Source organism: Bipolaris oryzae, assembly GCF_000523455.1.
Source record: "Bipolaris oryzae ATCC 44560 unplaced genomic scaffold scaffold_26, whole genome shotgun sequence".
NCBI lineage: Eukaryota > Fungi > Ascomycota > Dothideomycetes > Pleosporales > Pleosporaceae > Bipolaris > Bipolaris oryzae.
In genome coordinates, this window is record NW_006911302.1 from 1 (window position 1) to 17,892 (window position 17,892).

General features: G+C 52.6%; 4 protein-coding genes across 4 annotated transcripts; 2 read left to right on the top strand and 2 right to left on the bottom strand.

Moving 5' to 3' along the window:
* Nucleotides 1–2,187: 2,187 nt before the first annotated feature.
* On the bottom strand, nt 2,188–4,469 carry COCMIDRAFT_34332 (uncharacterized protein; the record flags this gene model as incomplete). The annotated part of the gene is made up of 4 exons (XM_007687123.1): nt 2,188–3,889; nt 3,937–4,034; nt 4,084–4,282; nt 4,333–4,469. 4 exons carry the CDS (start codon nt 4,467–4,469, stop codon nt 2,188–2,190), a joined length of 2,136 nt encoding a protein of 711 aa, XP_007685313.1.
* A 453-nt stretch (nt 4,470–4,922) lies between these two features.
* Nucleotides 4,923–6,077, top strand: COCMIDRAFT_47324 (uncharacterized protein; the record flags this gene model as incomplete). Its single annotated transcript, XM_007687139.1, has 1 exon — nt 4,923–6,077. A coding segment is annotated over one exon (1,155 nt), but the record flags the coding sequence as incomplete, so codon positions are not given.
* A 761-nt stretch (nt 6,078–6,838) lies between these two features.
* COCMIDRAFT_88160 (uncharacterized protein) lies at nt 6,839–11,770 on the bottom strand (the record flags this gene model as incomplete). Its single annotated transcript, XM_007687140.1, has 2 exons — nt 6,839–10,539; nt 10,591–11,770. The coding sequence occupies 2 exons, from the start codon at nt 11,768–11,770 to the stop codon at nt 6,839–6,841; spliced, it is 4,881 nt and encodes a 1,626-aa protein (XP_007685330.1).
* A 1,058-nt stretch (nt 11,771–12,828) lies between these two features.
* On the top strand, nt 12,829–17,012 carry COCMIDRAFT_88058 (uncharacterized protein; the record flags this gene model as incomplete). Its single annotated transcript, XM_007687141.1, has 2 exons — nt 12,829–14,370; nt 14,430–17,012. The coding sequence occupies 2 exons, from the start codon at nt 12,829–12,831 to the stop codon at nt 17,010–17,012; spliced, it is 4,125 nt and encodes a 1,374-aa protein (XP_007685331.1).
* Nucleotides 17,013–17,892: the final 880 nt, after the last annotated feature.

A 17,892-nucleotide genomic window follows, 5' to 3' on the forward strand; every position in this document is an offset into this window, starting at 1 on the left:
TGGGGGGAGGGGGGAGGGTGGGCATTATGGCACGATTTCACAGCTGATATCCGCCGTGTCATCGGGCCTTATACCCCCGCCATGAACGAGATAAACCTCGCTGACTTTCCCGGGCGATGTGCCGATCTTACAGCCTGGGCCCCACTGGCTCAAAGATCATGGACAGCGAGGTTTGGGTTGGTATTGGGTAGGCTTTTAGCCTGTGCTCCACCCCCCGCCCTCCCCTTTGTCCGGAGATTTACCATATGCAGTAAGGGGGGACGGAAGGCAGGAAGCATACATGCCTACTACATACGAGCAACACGGTGTTTTGAACCAAAACACTTTTGTTGACAAGTTAGTTCCTCAGTCTCGTTCAGAAACAGTAGAAACTCTCGACTCTGGTCCCTCGTACAGTCCTATTTGATTACTCCCTTACACACTAATGAGGGACTTGGAACCCAAGCCTCTTGGCCTTGTAGCCGCCCAACAGATAGTCATACATATGTGAATCAATCTAGAACCGCAGAACACGTGTGCATGTGATGACTATACATCTTATCTCCTGGAATAACAAGCCCGACACTTGTGTGTAAGTAGCCCTTCATTTACGAATATCCACCAGATTATGCATGCAATCAAATCTACATACACAGTTAGTTGTACACACTGAAGCAACGTTCACCCTCACTCCACCCTATTCAATACACACACACACACACACTTTACACCTACAACAGTAGAACCACCAATTATTCAACACAATAAACAAACTTCACCTCTCGCCCCCCCCTTCCCCCCAATACTAAGCTATTACCCAAAACCCCCCGAACCATCACCCCATAATCATTCCACTTCTCTTTTATTCCGAACTTCAAGACACAACAAAACTAACCCGTACTCCGCCGTACTACCCCCGTCCCCCCACCCCGTTCCCCCCCACATCCCAAACCAGCCCAAAAGCCCAAGATCAATAACCCTTCTCACCTCCGCAATACACCAAACAGACAAAAGTCTCCACACATACACACTCCCGTTTCCGCACAACCTTATTCCCCATTCATACATCCATCCCCCTTTTTCTTTTTCCCTTCTCAACCTTCTGGGGATGGGGGAATGACTGGACTGGACTGGATTGGACTTGGGGAGGGGGAAACGTGACAAGGTTATAATAATCCTTGTTTCTTTCTTTCTTTCTTTTTTTGACTTTATGGGTCTGAGTCTCGGGGAGAGAGAGAGTTTTTTTTCTCTGTCTCTCTTTTGCTTACTTATCGCCTTGTGTATGAAAAAAAAGGGGGGGGTTGGTTGGTTGGTTTACTCGTATGGATCGAAGTTTTGGGGAGTAGTGTAAGGTGGGTTGGAGTGATGAGGGAGTGTGTTGATGTGGATGTAGTTTGCTTCGATACTTGCGGTACTGCAAAAGGGGAATTGATGTGGGTTTTCGTGTTGGAAGGAAAGTTTTTTCTTCTTCAGAGGATTGTTGTGGATGTTGTTTTGGGTTCTTTGGAATGGGGATCTATCTACAGGCTTAGTAGCGTCAGGTCTGCATGATTATCCTGTGTGTTGAGGATGTAGAAAAGTGAAATTCTATGCTCAGTGTAGCTAATAGAGATGGATATCTATTTTTTTTTCTACGTATTTCAAGGATTCTATCTGATTTAATTGATACTAGATGAGATTGTGTAGTTATGTATTCTTCAGTTAAGAAAATTGTGTTTTAGATTCAGTATTTTGTGTGCAAAGCAGATGTAGAAATCTGCATGAACAATTTTTTCATATAACTCCACTGACAGATCTGGGTTGTTGATAGCTTCATACATATTAATATAAAGATTGTAATGAAATTGAATGTATATATAGTGTAACTTTTAGTATATATTCAATGTGACTATATGTACATGGCGGTTGCTCGTATCGCTATACGCATTACCATATATTTATTTCACCTTTCATCTTGACAAAAACCAACTACCAAAACCCAGGACGCAAAAGTGGCAACGAGGGGAACTATTCCGAGGTACATGAGTCGAGCCCACTAGTTTTACTCAGATAAAACAAACATTTACTTCATTATTGTAAAATATCACAGTATACGCCTCTGACATTTCATCTCATCATAGACAACTCATAAAATTCATACATCAACATATATAGCATCGCTTTTTTGATAAACCCAAGAAAAGATCCCAACACCACATAAATGTACAATCACGCCTCCTTCTCGCCCTCAGGCTCTTCAAACTCCACCAGCGCAGTGCCTGCCTTACACAAATCGCCCTTGCCGTGCACAATCCTCTTTACAATGCCCTGGCTCGGACTCCTAATCACAGTCTCCATCTTCATACTCTCAATTACGACAAGTGCCTGATCCTTCTTGACCTCCTGGCCCTCCTCAACCTCGACACGGAGAACCTTGCAGGGCATGGGGGCAAGAACGCTGTTGGCGACATCCTTGACGCCGAGAGCCTTCTTGGTCCACTCGGGCATGGCGAGTCGGAGGCGGTGTTGGCGGCCGAGGTGGAAGAGGGTGATGCGGTCTTCGTCGCGTACAAATGTTGTTTCGAGACGGGTGTGTGGGTAGAAGGAGGTTAGTGTTTTGCTTGAAGGAGAAAAGGAAGATGTGACGTTGTTGTATGTTTTGTCGCCCACGACAATGTCAAATTGCTGGGGACTTGTCTGACGGATGGTAACTTTTGTTGCTTTGGCTTCGCCTTTGCCGTCGGCGGGTGTCTCAACGAGGTTGAATTCGCGCTGTTGGTAGGCGCTGCTGAAGCCGAAGCCAACAGCTGTCACAGGCGGTCCCGTCCATACATCTCCTTTTGACGCAGAAATTTGCTGAAGAGCGAGACCCAGTGCGGCTTGACCGTAGACTTCTGGTGCCGGAGGCTGAGGTGTAAAGAGCTCACTGTGGTGCTTCTGGATGTATCCCGTCTCTACGTCACCGGCGACAAAGTCTGGAGACACACACATGCGCTTGATGAATTCAATGTTTGTAACGGGGCCAGCAACTTCGTACTCCTCAAGCGCGGCTCGCAATTTTTGGATTGCTGCCTCGCGCGTAGGGCCTTGGACAATGAGTTTGGCAATCATAGGGTCGTAGTGCGAAGATACTTCATCACCAGCGATGAATCCAGAGTCGATGCGCACAGTGGAAGTAGGTTGGGGTGTCTTGAGATGAAGCAAAAGTCCGGAGTCGGGGATGAAGTTCATGTCTGGGTTCTCAGCGTATATGCGCGCTTCGATGGCATGTCCTCTCTCCTTGATCCTCTGCTCGATTTGTTGCTGAGTAAGGGGCAGTTTTCCACCCTCAGCAACGATGAGTTGCCACCTTACAAGATCTTCACCAGTGACCATTTCAGTAACAGGATGCTCGACCTGCAGCCTGGTGTTCATCTCCATAAAGAAGAATTCACCCGTGTCGTTGTCGAAGATGAACTCGACGGTTCCCGCTCCTTCATAGCCCACGGCAAGAGCAGCCTGTCTAGCCTTCTCCCAGATATCTTGTCTGACGGCCTCGTCCAAGTGGGGAGCTGGGGATTCCTCGAGAATTTTCTGGTGTCGGCGTTGAATACTACAATCTCGCTCACCCAATGCGACGCAGTTTCCATGCTTATCGGCGAAGACTTGGATTTCAATGTGGCGCGGCGTGGTGATGTACTTTTCGACTAGCATAACTTCGTCTCCAAAGGAATTGCGCGCTTCTGACTTTGCAGAGGCTAGTTGATCAAGAAACTCGGACTCGTCCTTGACGATGCGCATGCCCTTGCCGCCCCCACCTTTGACGGCCTTAAGGAGCACGGGATAGCCGATGCTTGCTGCTTGCTCCTTGAGGTACTCTGGATCTTGGTTGGAGCCATGGTATCCGGGAATGCAGGGGACGCCGGCTTTGGTCATGATGTCTTTGGACTCACTTGTGCATGTTAGCTAGCATGGCTACATTGGATCATCAGGACGCACCTCTTGCTTCCCATGGACTCGATTGCTTTCCATGGGGGACCGATGAAGGTCAAGCCCGCGTCTGTACATTTTCTCGCAAAGGTCGGGTTCTCGCTCAGCTATGGTGCCCGTTAGTGTTGTGCCATGTCGGTGTCTAGAGGGACGTACGAAGCCGTAACCGGGATGTATGCCCTGGCAGCCCTGCTCCTTTGCAATCTGTATTATGCGGTCGCCATCGAGATATGCAGAGGGGTCGCCGAGATTGACGGCATAGGGCGAGCTGAGGGCATGCTGTGACCGGGCATCGGGGTCTGTGTAGAGGGTTGTGGTCCGGATGCCGTATTCTGATGCTGTGCGGCCGACTCGTCTAGGACCATGTCAGATGCGATGCTTGCCCGTCCACAGCATGAGGCTTACAGTGCAATCTCTCCACGATTTGCTATGAGGACAGAGGTAAGCGCCTTGGGTGTGGGCGTAGCTGTGGAATTGCAGCGGATGCCATTGGGAGCAAGCAGCTGGCGCGAGAGGTGAGTAGACTTGCGAAAGGCACGCATGGTCACGAATGCAGTCTATGGAGCAGATGGGATGGACAGATTGCTTGACTGGCAGACTGCTTGATTGACTGCACAGCTACAAAAAAGTAAAGCACATGCGGTGCTGAGCCATGGATGTGTGCGAGGAGCCTCGGTGTCGTGTTAAGCCGCGTGGAGCCGGGCGACGTCAATACGCGGGGAAGAGGCACGCGCGAACTGGAGCGGGCAGCGGGCAGTCGCACTCCACGCCCGCAACTCAATGAGGAAGGAGCGTGGGTGACGTGGGACGGCGCCAGCCAGCTCACTGTTGCTTGTTGCCCTTGTTGCCCGTCGCGCTTTCCTCGAGAATGCGCCACTCATCGTCGCGCTGATGGTCCCCGTGCGCCTGAATGCGTCCTCTGCGCGTGCCCGCGTCATAGCCTCCACTTGCCCCGACTGCACCCTCGACAAGGACACGCTCCATCTCTAGCCACCATGAGCGACTACGAAGACGAATACGACTACGACGATGCCGAGTTCTTCTATGTCGAAGATGAGTATATGGCAGCCGACGACCTCGCAGAGCACGCCGTAGCCTCGCCCCCACCGGCCACATGCGGCGACGAAGACATGGAGGAAGACTGGGACCGCTTCGATTACTTCAACGATCTCGAGTATGCCTCCGACGGCTACGATGATACTACTTTCCAGCCACTCGACGTCAAGGGCGCAAAGGCGGGCTCCAAGAGGAAGCGGCCAGTCCGCCGTCCAGTCAGGAAGAGCAAGGTCGACACCAACACAAGTACGGGCGCGGAACCCGCTGCGCCAACTCACTCACCCATTGTCTGGCGCTCTCAGGCAGACCGCGGCGTGAAACCCAAAGCACTCGAGGACAACGCGCAACCATATGCCCTGTTCAAGAATTGGCGCGAGACGCTTGCCAACATACCAGAATGGGCAAAGGGGTCGCCGCCAACTTCACCAGGCGCAGCGTCAATTCCATCAGAAAAAGGAAAAGGGAAAATGGCTTTTGTTGCAGAGCCAGCATCCCCGCCCTATGACGAGGATGAAGAAGAGGGTCACGACGAGGCTACGAGCGAACAAGGACAAGGCATCTCTCATGAGGCTCTTCTAGCAGCCTTGCAGCGTCAACTCGCTGCTGCCGGTGGTCCGCTAAGCGGCATGGATCCCCAACAGCTCCTTGAATTTGCCATGCGCATGGCCGCCGACCAAGACGCAGGCGACGACATTGCAGGCGAGATGGCCGACGCGATGTTCGAAGGCGAGGACGAAGACGACGACGGCGACGCCGAGGAAAAGCTTCTCTCCTGGGTAGCCCAACAACGCAACGGCAACAAAGAAGTCACAGAAACCGACTCCCTGCCCACCGACGAAACCCCCTCAAGCAAACGACCCCCCACACCCCCTCCCTCAACCGCCACCCGCAGCGTCTCCGCATCCCAAACAGACACCACCCCCTCCATCCCCACCCCCACCAGCCTCCCCGCCCTCGACTCCAAAATCCCCAAACCCTCACGCAAACGCAAAGCCGACGACGAGCCCTCCACAGATGAGTCTACAAAACAAGCAAAGAAACGTCCGACGAGATCTTTCGATGCCCCCACAGCAGCTAGTCAGGCTAAAGCCGCGACGCCGAAATCTGCGACGAGGCCGAGGACGGGTCGGCGGACCTAGGATTTGTTGTAAGGAAGGATATGTGGATCTGATGAACGCGTGGCTATATTCGATATGAAATATGGGAGAGCAAAAAAAAGAGGGGGAAGAGTTTCACGGTATATAAATGGCTCGATCACGGCATGAGGATGAGGATGGGAGATTGGGTGAGGATACGCGTAATGAGCTGGGAATCGAGTATCGTCATTCCCGGGAGAGTTTTTTTTTGTATTATTAGTTTCATTTCCTTTTTCTGTCTGCTTTTCTTTGATTTTTCAGAGGTTAAGGATGCGCTGCTTCCGAGCAGCTTTCAACGTCACGATTGGGTACTTGAACGGATTTTTTCCCCTTCTGGGGAGGGGGGCTTTTTTTTGGGAGAGGAAGAAGGGAAGGGATGGGATGGGAAAGGGGGGCTGCGGCGCTGTATTTTAATTAGGTATATACCCCCCCTTCCGTTATGCTTACTGTGATTTGGAATATGAAAGCCACTGGATTGGCAAGTCTCTTTTTTCTTTTTGCATACGAAAAGATCCAGGGTGATGATAGTAGCATGAGGTGTGAATAAACAGTGTGTTGGTTTGAGAATACGTCAATCTCTGTCAAATCAGATGAAGCAACCCACATCACATCAGAACCATACATGTACAATACAAGAGTGGTATTAAGAACGCTACCAAAAAAAGAGATATCCTAAAACTACAATTCTACTTCGTCTCCATTTCCAACTATCTACAAACTTACGCCCCCACCACCGCCTCTTCACTACCCCTCGCACCATCCCTTACTCCCTGCACGGGGGCCCTTCTCTCCCCAAAATTATGCAACCGCTCTCCAATCAGATAAACCTCATCACGGACAACCAGCCTCCAGCGAACAAGCAACCTGACCACCGCCGACGAAGCCCACATAAGCACGATACTAAGGCCCACAGCGGGAAAACTAAAGCGCCAAACCTGGCTCTTCGTCGCCTCGCTCGCACCACGGTACAGAACTCTTGTCGCGAAGAGCGCTAAGCTAGAAGGGATGGCAATAGCAACGAGGAAGATAGCAAGGACAGGGATCACAAAGCACCTCGTTGCAATTCTCGCATTGGGGTATAGATAGCCATCACGCACGACGGCGGCAAAAGCGCGGGCGGGGCGGGAATTGCGATTGGAGAAGATGAGTCTGGCGGCGAGGCGCGAGTACAAAAAGCCGAGGGTCCAGTCTTGAATGAGGTGCACTACGTGCGGTTCTTTGGGGCCGAGGTAGGCGTGCAGGGGCATGAGGAAGTAGAGTTCGAGGATGACGGCGAATAAAAAGGGGATGGCAAAGATGATGCTGGCCCAGACGTATGAGAAGCGGAGGGCGCGGCCGCCCACACGCGCTGTAGTGGCTGCGACGGTGCGTAGGGTAGACATGGGGTCTGGGAGACGTCTGTTGAGGGATGATATGAATTTTGTGGCGTGGTAACCCGAGTAGGCGATACTGGCTAGGGTGTAGACTCCGAGGGAGAAGGCGTGGATGTCGTTCATTTCGACGGTTGGGGGGAGGAAGAGCGAGAAGAGGTAACGGCCGAAGAGAAGAGGTAGGATGGTGACGCTGACTCCCGACAGGCCCATGAAGATCCAAATTGTGACTACGAAGCAGAAGATGCGCAGGCGGAACCATGGTGGTATGAAAACCATTGACACAAGATCAGAGTTGTGCACACCTCCTTCGTTCTGGCCGTCCTTGCGCACATTGTTTCGATCTACTTCGACAAAGACAGGCTGACCCTTAGGAATGCGGGCTTGATCGGAAGATGGAGCACGCACATATCTGCCATCCTCACCTTCCTGCTCCGGAACCTTGTCGCCGAAGAGGAAGTTTGAAAGGCGGAGGAAACCGGCGCACTTCTGGAAACACCACTTGTAGATGGCGTGTAGGCCCTCGCTAGGCTTGTAAAACTTGATAATCACTGGCGTGAGGAAGTTGTAAAAGAGGAGGTCGAGGGGGAATTCTAGCGATGGTGCTTCGGTTGTCCAGTGAATTGGCAGAACATTGGAAGTTGCCCGGCTCAGAGTCCAAACCACTCCTCCGAGACAAACAATGACCAGTGCGCCATAGACGAAAGCACTAAAGGCAATCTTGCGAAGCTGAGTCGTGACACTGCGCTCTAGAACGTCACGAACCGGGTGAAATGTAGGATCATCTGGATCGCGGATGAAGTACAGGACACCCTTGCGCATAATTTTACGGCACATGGAGACGAAGAGTGCAAAGTGGAACATGTAGCAAGTGCCGATAAACCAGTGCACAAACCCAGATGTCCACGGACTTTCCCTAGCAAATTGCCACCGCGTGTACAGCGTAGCATTCTTGAAGAGAGGGAGCATGGCGAGGTCGAGGAGCAGGCCGCAGTACAGTGGGAATACCAACATCTCGATGCTGATGATCAAGATTACCTTGAGCACACCACCAGCTTGTTGTAGAATGTCGGAGATGATGCGTTCAATTTTCTGTCCCTGCTGTGATGAGCTAAAGGGAGTGCCCCGCTTAAGGTACACTGCACCAGCCAAGGCGAAGAACCCATAGCCAGCAAGAATGGCAATCAGACGATCGCTGGCTGTCCAGTAGTCCATTGCGGTATACGTAGAAGTTGTATTGTGAGTCGAATCCAGATCAAGGGTAATCTTGTATGATCTGGAAGCCCATAGCCATGACAGTAAAGCGCCGCTTCGTCCATATGCAGATGTAAAGGTGTCTGTGACGAGAGACGGCAACTGTCCGGCAACCCTCAACACAAGCTTGGGTAGCGATTCTGCTGAAATCTCCTCAATGATTGCGTTTGCAAAATGGCTAGTCTCGTTGAGCGCGAACGAAGTCGTGTTTTGCAGGCTTCGCAAAGAAGCATGGGCATTTACTGAGAGTCGGAAGGAGTCGGGTCCAGGCGATAGAGGCGACTCCATGAACATTTTGCTGATACGGACCATGGAGCTCTCTGCAAGAGAATAAGCCGGCGTTGATATCGTGCGAAGTGGGCCTTCGACCGCCTCTGAAAGTTGGCCCCAGGAAAAGAGTTTGACCAGACCAGATATGGCAGCAGAACTCCAATACGTTGCACCAGCTACGACAAATAGAGTGACATCAACAATCAAGTCTGTGATGGTGGCGACTACTTGGAGAGGCAGCTTGATGAAGAGCGAGACAGGACTTCCCATGAAGAGAATGACAACCTTACCCCAAAGGTAGGGGAGCCAAACTGCACAGGCCAGTGTTGCAGAAATCAGCACTGCGCTGAACAAGGCGTTCTGGAAAAGACCAACCAGGGGTCCTTGCATGCCAATGAGTTCAAGTATGCCCTCCAGATCCTCTGCGTCCTCAATCGCTTCTTGGTCATTGACATCGATACCAGCCTGCGCCGCGGCAGCAGCTACCTCAGCATCTTGTGCAGGGGCATTGCCGTGGTCTCGCGCCTCGTTGCCCATGAATGGGACGAACGGCGCCTCATCTGCCAAGTCACGGACAATATGCTCCTCATTGCCCCCCTCATCAGCTGCCTGTACTGCAGGCGCCACATCTCCAAACATCCAGTCTAATACGAGGTTTACCGGATTTCCTGGGGCTTGAGGTTCTGCGGGCTGGACAGGATTTACAGGCGCAGGGGACTCATTTTCATGTTCCTCGTCCTCCTCAGCTTCGGTTTCTTCGTCTGCAGTCAAATTGTGCGCGGGTTGGCTGGCATCAAACTCTACTTCAATAGTGGTGTTCACCGTAACACCGTTGTCCGAATCAGCAGTAGTGCTTTCAGACGATGAAGCAGATTCATGTGGTGTGTCTTCATTCGATGCTTCTTCGTCACCATAGTCAACAGCTTTGGCTTTCCCCTTGTCGTGTGCGTGCTCTCTTTCCAGCGCTTGGTCAGAGTCATCCCCCACAACCTCAGGAATCTGTTGCCAACTCCCGCTACTATGGTCACTATGCTGCTCGTGATCTGATACACTGCCACGCTCTTGAGCTGGTTGTCGGTCTCCAGCATCATTTTCCCAAGAACTGGGTGCCTCGTTCGCATTGCCAGCGGTTGGTTCCGACGCTTGTGGCAGATTCTCGAACGACCAAGTGTTGGCCTCTTCTAGGCTGCGACGAATCTCTGTAGCAATAAACGAGCGATCACGTGCTGGCATGTTTGGCCTTGACCAGGATGCAGACGAATCAGAATCTGCGGCATCTGGTGTGGAGCTCGAGGGCAGAGGAAGTGAGGAAGTGCGTGCGGCAAACGTTGAGCTGCTGGCTTCTTCTTCTTCTTCTTCATCATCATCATCAGCCTGGTTGGCAGACTCTCCAGCACTCATCGCTTGGCGAAGAGACTCTTGAAGGTTTTGAGCAGTCGCATCATCCTGGTTGAAGATATCGGCAAGGCCGTTGGCCGATTCCGATTGCAAAATTGCTCGGACGTCATCTGACAAACCTTCGCGTACTAATCTACGGACCAAGTCATCACGCTCCCTGCGGAGCGAAGAAGACCGACGCACCCGGCGTATTGTAGGATCTGGGGTGTCAGGCTCTTCGGCTTGGGCGTTGTTGTCAGGGAAGCCTGATTCGTTTTCATCATGGTCACGCAGCTCGTGAGTGTCTTGAGCGACCTCGGCATGCAGAGCGTCTAGAGCATCGTCCAGCTCATCTTCGTCAACCGCAACGTCCTCAACATGAGCGTCGTCGTCAAAGATTGCACCTTGCTGTGCAACAGCATTGTCGCCAAGAGCAACCATGTTGATTACCGGTTGCTGCTGGACAACCCATTCTCGAATGAGAAATACCAGGATGAACGCGACTACTACAAGCAGAGTGATGATCTGACCTTCAATCACATCGATGATAAATCGGTTGGCTGCCTGGGATTGGAACCAATTGAAGAAAGGGACGTCGGAGAGTAACGAAGGGCTACGGACACCGAGAGGACTTGACGTGATATTCGATGCCGTAATATTCTTATCAACGACAGACAAGAGGCTTGATTGGTCACTTTGAGGCAGCTGAAGGAAGGGATACGGGGCGCCAATAAAGAGGCGTTCCGCGAACCTCCAGAGCATGGACTGGGGAGCGGTTTTGTTGTTGGGCGTGAGGGATACGGATGCTAGTGAGCTGGCATTGTTCCTGGTCTTGGCATTTTCAACTGCAGCCCGGATGGTGCTTAGTTCACTGGGGGAGAATCGGCGCATATCCGGTGTCTCGGCCGTGTCTATGAATATTTCTCGCGACCAACCGCCATCGCCGACCCAGAAGAGGCTGCGCCAGACTACGCGCATGCACCAAGGGAGCAGGAACAGCCACACGGCGCCCACGAGAACACCGCGACACCAGGTGACAAACATGTTGAAGACGTGGAGGGTGGCGCGGTGGATGAAGACGGTCGTGGGTATGCGGTTGGGCATGTTTGGGTGGTATAGCTTGGTGAAGCGAAAGGACGTCTTGCACAGCTCGCAGTGCTTCTTCTGCGTGTGCGAGAGCCATTCCATCAGACACTCCTGGTGGACATATCGTATGCTACCGCTGCATTTGCAGGGGAAGAAGAGCGGCTCTTCGGCAGTGCCTTCCCCGCGGCAAATTCGACAGGTATCGGCTTCGTCTCTGTCGAATGTTCGTGTGTCGGGCGAGTCGGGGGCATCGTCAAACGGCCCCGCATTCAGAGGCGCGGCATCGGTGGCCATTGTTGGGTGGTATTAAAAGATGTATAAGGGGTATAGGAGGGCGAAGGGAAATCGTCGGAGCAGTGCGCTTTCGGGCAGGAGCCGTAGAGTGAGGTATCTCAAGTAGTCATCGGGACGAAAGTGACGGAGAACAGTTTCTGGGTGCGTCGCGTGCTGGTACGCGGTGGGATAGCAGGGCTCGGCTTGGCTTGTGGAAGCAAGCAGAGTAGGACAAGAAATATACAGACGGACAGGAAAGGGAGTGACGTATGAATGGGGTTATGATGGGGGTGCGTGAGGGAAGGCGGCAGAATGGTGAAGGCGGCGGCAGAGGACACCGGGCGGAAGTGGTGGTGATGTCGCCGCCGGACCCTTGGAAGCAGTCTTGGCACAGAACCCCCCCCGGCCACCACAACGGCTATGTATGTAAGGACGCTACCCTAGTGCCTGGTGGGATACTCTCTTCTACGCATACGTACGTGTTGCTGCACGCACTACGTACATTTCTGACAAACAAGCATGGGGTTTTGTTCTGGCCCGGCCCTTAAAAGCAGCCATGCTGTGACAAAACATCGGCTGTTGGCACACGCAAACGGCCCATTTTCTCGGTGCACGACAAGCGTGGGCGTTACAGAGCTCGCAGAAGGAACTGCAGCAGGGGCAGCAGGGGCAACCTGAGGCACTCGCACCCCCAGCTCCAGCTCCATCGCTGCCGTCGCGACACAGACGCATATACTACATATGTACTGGTGTCCGCTGGCGTCCTGTCACGTATCACAGATAATACCCGCTGCCACAATCAGCTCGCATGTCCCAATCCTGATCCTGTTCTGTCTCTCGTCCTGCGCCCGCACGTGCAAATTACATCACTGCTGCAGCTCGGTTGTGCTGCACCTCCAACGCTAGACAGACAGGTTACGTCGAGCGGCCATCAGCTCCATTCTCCCTCTATCCACAATCCACCAAGCTGCACATTTCTGCTCCGTTTGGTGAGCAGCCTGACTCGCCCCCGCCGCTGCAAATTGGCTGATCCGTATTGTCCAGAAGCCGCTCCGCTCCATCGTCGACTACACGCGAGCATGGCCGCCCAGGCCAACGGAAGGACAAAAAAGTCCAAAACCTCGCCAAATGGCAGTGCCAATGGCTCCACCGGCGCATCTGCCAATGCAAAGGCGAAGAACAATGCAGACCAGGCCCGCTCAGCCCGCTCAAGAAAGCCCCGGCGCACTGTGGTGGGAGCCTTTACGAGCATGACAGCACGCCTGACAACGTGGTACCTCATCATCACCTTGCTGTTCCGCTGCCCCAAGTCCATCACCCAGCTGCACGACGACTCTCCCCGCGTGTGCAAGCCATACCTCCAAACTCGTGACTTCGCCGCGCCCTATCTCGACCCCTACTACGAGACCTATGTCGTCCCCCAGCTCGACAAGGTCAAGCCCTACACGACGCCCGCCATCGCCTTTGCACAGGAGCAATACGCAACACACGGTGCACACAGGGTCGAGCTTGCGAGGAAGTATGCAGAGGCTCAATATGAAAAGTCCATCCGTCCTCAGCTGCAGAGCGCCCAGGAACAGGCCTGGGCACAGTACGACGTTCACCTGAGTCCCCACGTCAAGAAGGCGACCGACGCCATTGCCCCTCACTACAACGACCTCAAAGTCAGCTCAGAGGAAATCTACCACCATACCCTCTTCCCAGCCTATGAGCAGTCTCTTCCATATCTGAAGCAGGGACATGCCTATGGGCACCACGTCCTTGTTGATATTGTCTGGCCCCACCTTCGCACTGCCCAAGAAACCGCCTGGACTTTTATCCAGCGCAGCGTCTGGCCCCAAATCCGCATCCTGTACGGAGACAATGTTGAGCCCCAGCTAGTTCGCATCTCCGAGCGACTAGGCCGCTACAAAGACCAGCAAAAGATGGAGTCTGCCATGTCTGCTGCTGATTCGCAGGCGGCTACCTCTGTGGAATCTAGCAAACATGCCCCCACCACGGCTAGCTCTTCCGCCTCTGCTGCCTCTCCCGGCTCCACCGAGGGGTCTGGCTGGGGTGTCCTTGACGACTTTTTTGGCAGCGAATCTGCGAGTGGAGCCTCAAAGGAACTTGAACCAAAATCTTCACCTAGCGTTGCCCCTGCTGCGCCTAAGCTCACCAAGGCTGAGCTGCAGGAGAAGCTTAACAACGATCTCCGCCAGTGGCAGGACAAGTTCACTGCTGCCGCAGACAAGGGTGCCGAAGATCTCGAAGCACGCGTAGAGGAAATCACGAACCACAAGATCAACGATGCTGTTAACGGTCAGGGCAAGGCTCTGCTCATCAGACTCGAGGAGACAGCTGATGCAACTATTGCCAAGCTCAAGAGCTACATTAAAAAAACTGTTGTCTCTCTCCCTGAAGACGCCTCAGAAGCTGACCTGGAGGCCGCATACAATGATTGCAGTAAAAAGACCCGTGAATTCGGCCTTACGGTCAAGGAACGCGCCCAAGATATCCGTGACTGGAAGGCATCTTACGACCAGGAGACTGATAATCTAGTGAGAGCCGCAGTAAGAAGTACTGTCGAGGTTCTGGAAAAGATTCATAGCCTTGGCCTCCAAGAGGTTGGCATGCGATGGGTATGATATGGCCCCAAGAAGTTAACTCCCTAAATCACCCCGCTAACAAAGCATCGCAGGCATGGACTGATGGCGTCACATACCAAGACTGGCAAAACTATCACAAGTTGAAAAATACGCTCGTTGAATGGGAGAGTGAAGTTGAGGCTGTTGGGTCAAAACATGAGGGCCTTCGTGTTGCTCACGAGGAATCTAAAAAGCTCGAGGACAAGGCCATGAAGATTGCATCGAACATGGTCGCGGAGTTGGTTCGCTTGAAGGACGTTTCCAAGTCAAAGATTTGGGCTGGTGATGCCAGCGATGATTTCTCTGACAAAATCTTTGCGCCTCGCATCCGAAATGCTGCCCAAAAGGTTATGGAGAATGTTGAAATGGCATCAAGTCATGTTTCTGAAGCTATTCAAGGCAGCTCCACCCCACTCAGCGAGAGCATCGCCTCGTCCGCCGCAGAGATGTATTCGGGTGCATCCTCTCAAATATCTGAGGCTATCCAGGGCAGCTCAACACCGCTCGCGGAAAGCATTGCGTCCTATGCCCAGGATGCAGGATCCGGGGCATCATCCCAAGTTGCTGAAGCAGTTGAAGCAGCCTCAGCCGCACTTGCTGAGAATGTAGTAGCCCCTGTAGGGGATGCAGCGGCACAAGCATCCTCTGGAGTTTCCGAGGCCATCTACGGTACCCCATCATCCGAAAGTGTGCTGTCTCAGGCATCTTCTGTAGCCTCGCAGGTAGTTGAGGAGGTTTCTGCAAAGGCCTCTGAAGCCTATGAGGCACCAAAAAAGGTGTTTGGGGGTGCCAATGCCCAGATTCTTGCTGAGGCCAAGCAAATCGTATTTGACCAGCCTCTTGACGACGACGACGAAGATGACACATACTCTGAAAAGGTGCAGGGAGTATTGGCGGATACAGGGGATCGAGCTGCTCAGTTGAGTCGTGCGGTCAGCGAAGCGCTTCTGGGACCATCAAAGACGCAAGGCAGCATCGAATCAGCCTCGTCAATTGCAAGCGAACAATACTCCAAGGCACTCGCCGCTGCCTCAAGCGTGCTATATGGAACTGAGAAGCCCACTGTTGAGAAAGCTACTAGCGTCGCTGCCGACAAGTATGCGCAGGCTGTCACCGCAGCCTCATACGCCATCTTCGGCACACCAGCTCCTACTGCTGTCATTCAAACCATTCATATCGAGGCGAGCTCACGCTACAACGATGCTGTTAGCGCTGCGAGCAAACAATTTGAAAATGCCAAAGCTCAATTGTCCATACTGGTTTCGGGCAAGCCCCAACCTGCACACCAGACGATGCTCTCGTACATCGAGAAAGCCTATTCCGACTCTGTTGCAGCAGCAAGTGAACGTTTGTCAAACGCTGTCCAGTATACCCAGTCCGTAAAGAACTACGCAGCTGGCCCACAACAGGGGTACTTTGAGTCAGTTTCCTCCATTGCTGCGTCACGGCTCTCGGAAGGTCTGAGTCAAGCATCTGCCCAATTCCTTCCCCAGTCGACTGGTATTGCTGATGGTGCTCGACGACAGTACTACGAGGCTATTGGCCTTGCGCACGCTCGGTACTCTGAATTCGTTGACGCCGCTTCAAGTGCTGTCAACGGCCCCCAGCAAGGCACCGTGGAGTCTCTGGCTTCCGTTGCTTCGGCTTCGGCTGCTTCTGCTGCTTCTTACATCTCCGATTCTGCAGAGTCAGCCGCCTCGCAAATCAGCTCCAGTGTCATCGGTTCGGAGACACCCTGGACAGAGTCTGTCGCATCGCAAGCCAGCAAGAACTGGGAGGCGCTGATTTCACAAGCAAGCAACCAAGTCTACGGTCAGCCCACGCCCTGGGCACAGTCCATTTACTCCCAAGCCGGTGCATATGGCGCACAGGCTACTGAGGCTGCTGCTAAGCAATACGCTGACGTCCAGGCTCTGATTTCCGAGCTTGTAGTTGGCAAGGAGCCTGATTTCACGGAAAGCGTCATGAGCCGTTTTGCTTCGGCATACTCTACAGGTCTCCCCGCGGCTATCGCGTCTGCTCAATCGTATGCTGGCGACAGCTACGGTGCGGTGACCGACGCAGCTGCTGACGCATACGCCTCTGCTACTTCCGTTGTTGGCGCAATCTTTACACCTCCAGCTGTTATCGAGGACGTACTGAGCCAGGCCAGTGCTTCGTTGGATCTGGCTGTCGAGAGCGCGTCCATTGCTCTGTATGGAACGCCCAAGGGTGTCGCTGAGCAAGCCAGCGAGTCCGTAGCCAGCGTATACTCATCTATTCAATCTCAAGTCAGCGCCAAGGTTTACGGAACCCAGGCAGCTCAAGACAGCTTCTCAGCAGCCGCACTCTCTGCGCAAGCGGCTATTAGCGAGGCCATCTTTGGTACCCCTACCGCGGGTGACTATGTGGCTTCGGTCACTAGCGGTGCTGGTGAAGTGTACAGCTCACTGTCTTCTGCCGCCAGCTCAGTAGTGTATGGTCCCGAGCAAGGAGCCATGGAGAGCGCCAATCGTCGCATTTCCGACGCCGTTGCTGCTGCCAATAGCCGTATTTCACAGATGTACGCAGCCGCCTCTGCGAGTGCCGAGGACGCAGCCAGCAGTCTATCCAGCGCGGCCACAAAAGCCACAAAAGCCGCAAAGGATGAGTTGTGAGGTGTCACCTTGAAATGGTAGCCTTGCAGTAGACAGACAGGATCGATATCTGCACAATGTGTATGGAACGTACGGAGGGATGAAGAAGTGCGGTGTACGGGGAGGCAGATTTCCTTTTTTTTCTTTGTTACGGGGCTCTAAGCACCCTCGAGAGTAGTGGTGAAGCGCTCACACGTTATACCTACTACACTTTTGCTATGACACGACATGAATTGTACCATCTATATCTATCACACGCCCCCAATTTCTTTTCCTAAATTGTTCTTAGACGGACAAATGGCCTGCAAACAAGGAAGAGAGAGAAACAAAGTTCAGTTGATCTGGACCTATTGGGAGTGAACTCGGGAAACTTGGGAAACTCGGTAGTAATGCTTATATCATGTAACCTATGAAAGAGAGATCCCCCATATTACGGATTGGTCTAGTCATATTTTCCTCTTTTTTGTTTTGTTTTTGTTTTGTTTCCAATCGAGTGAGAGAAAGGGTGGGGGAGTAGGAGGGTGGGAAATATAATGATATATACCCCCTTTTTTTCCCTATCTCTACTTTCAACCCTTGATTCGTCTGGTAATACATTGAAGAAAGCAAAGCAAAGCAAACAAAACACTTATTGCAAGAGAAAGGACCTTCTGGTTTTTATTTGGGTTTCTTCAATCAGATTCATTTCATTGCTAATTGGATTGAACTACATAACAATACACGTACACACACGCGCACACATGAACACTAACCGTGCTTAAAACATGATATTTCGTTGTTTCCCATTTAAACATGGCAATCATACCGACATTAACGGCGGCGGCCGGGGGGGGGGGGTATTTTCCACCAACATCATCCACATGCACATGCACATCCATCTCTCTTCTTCTTTTCGCTCTCT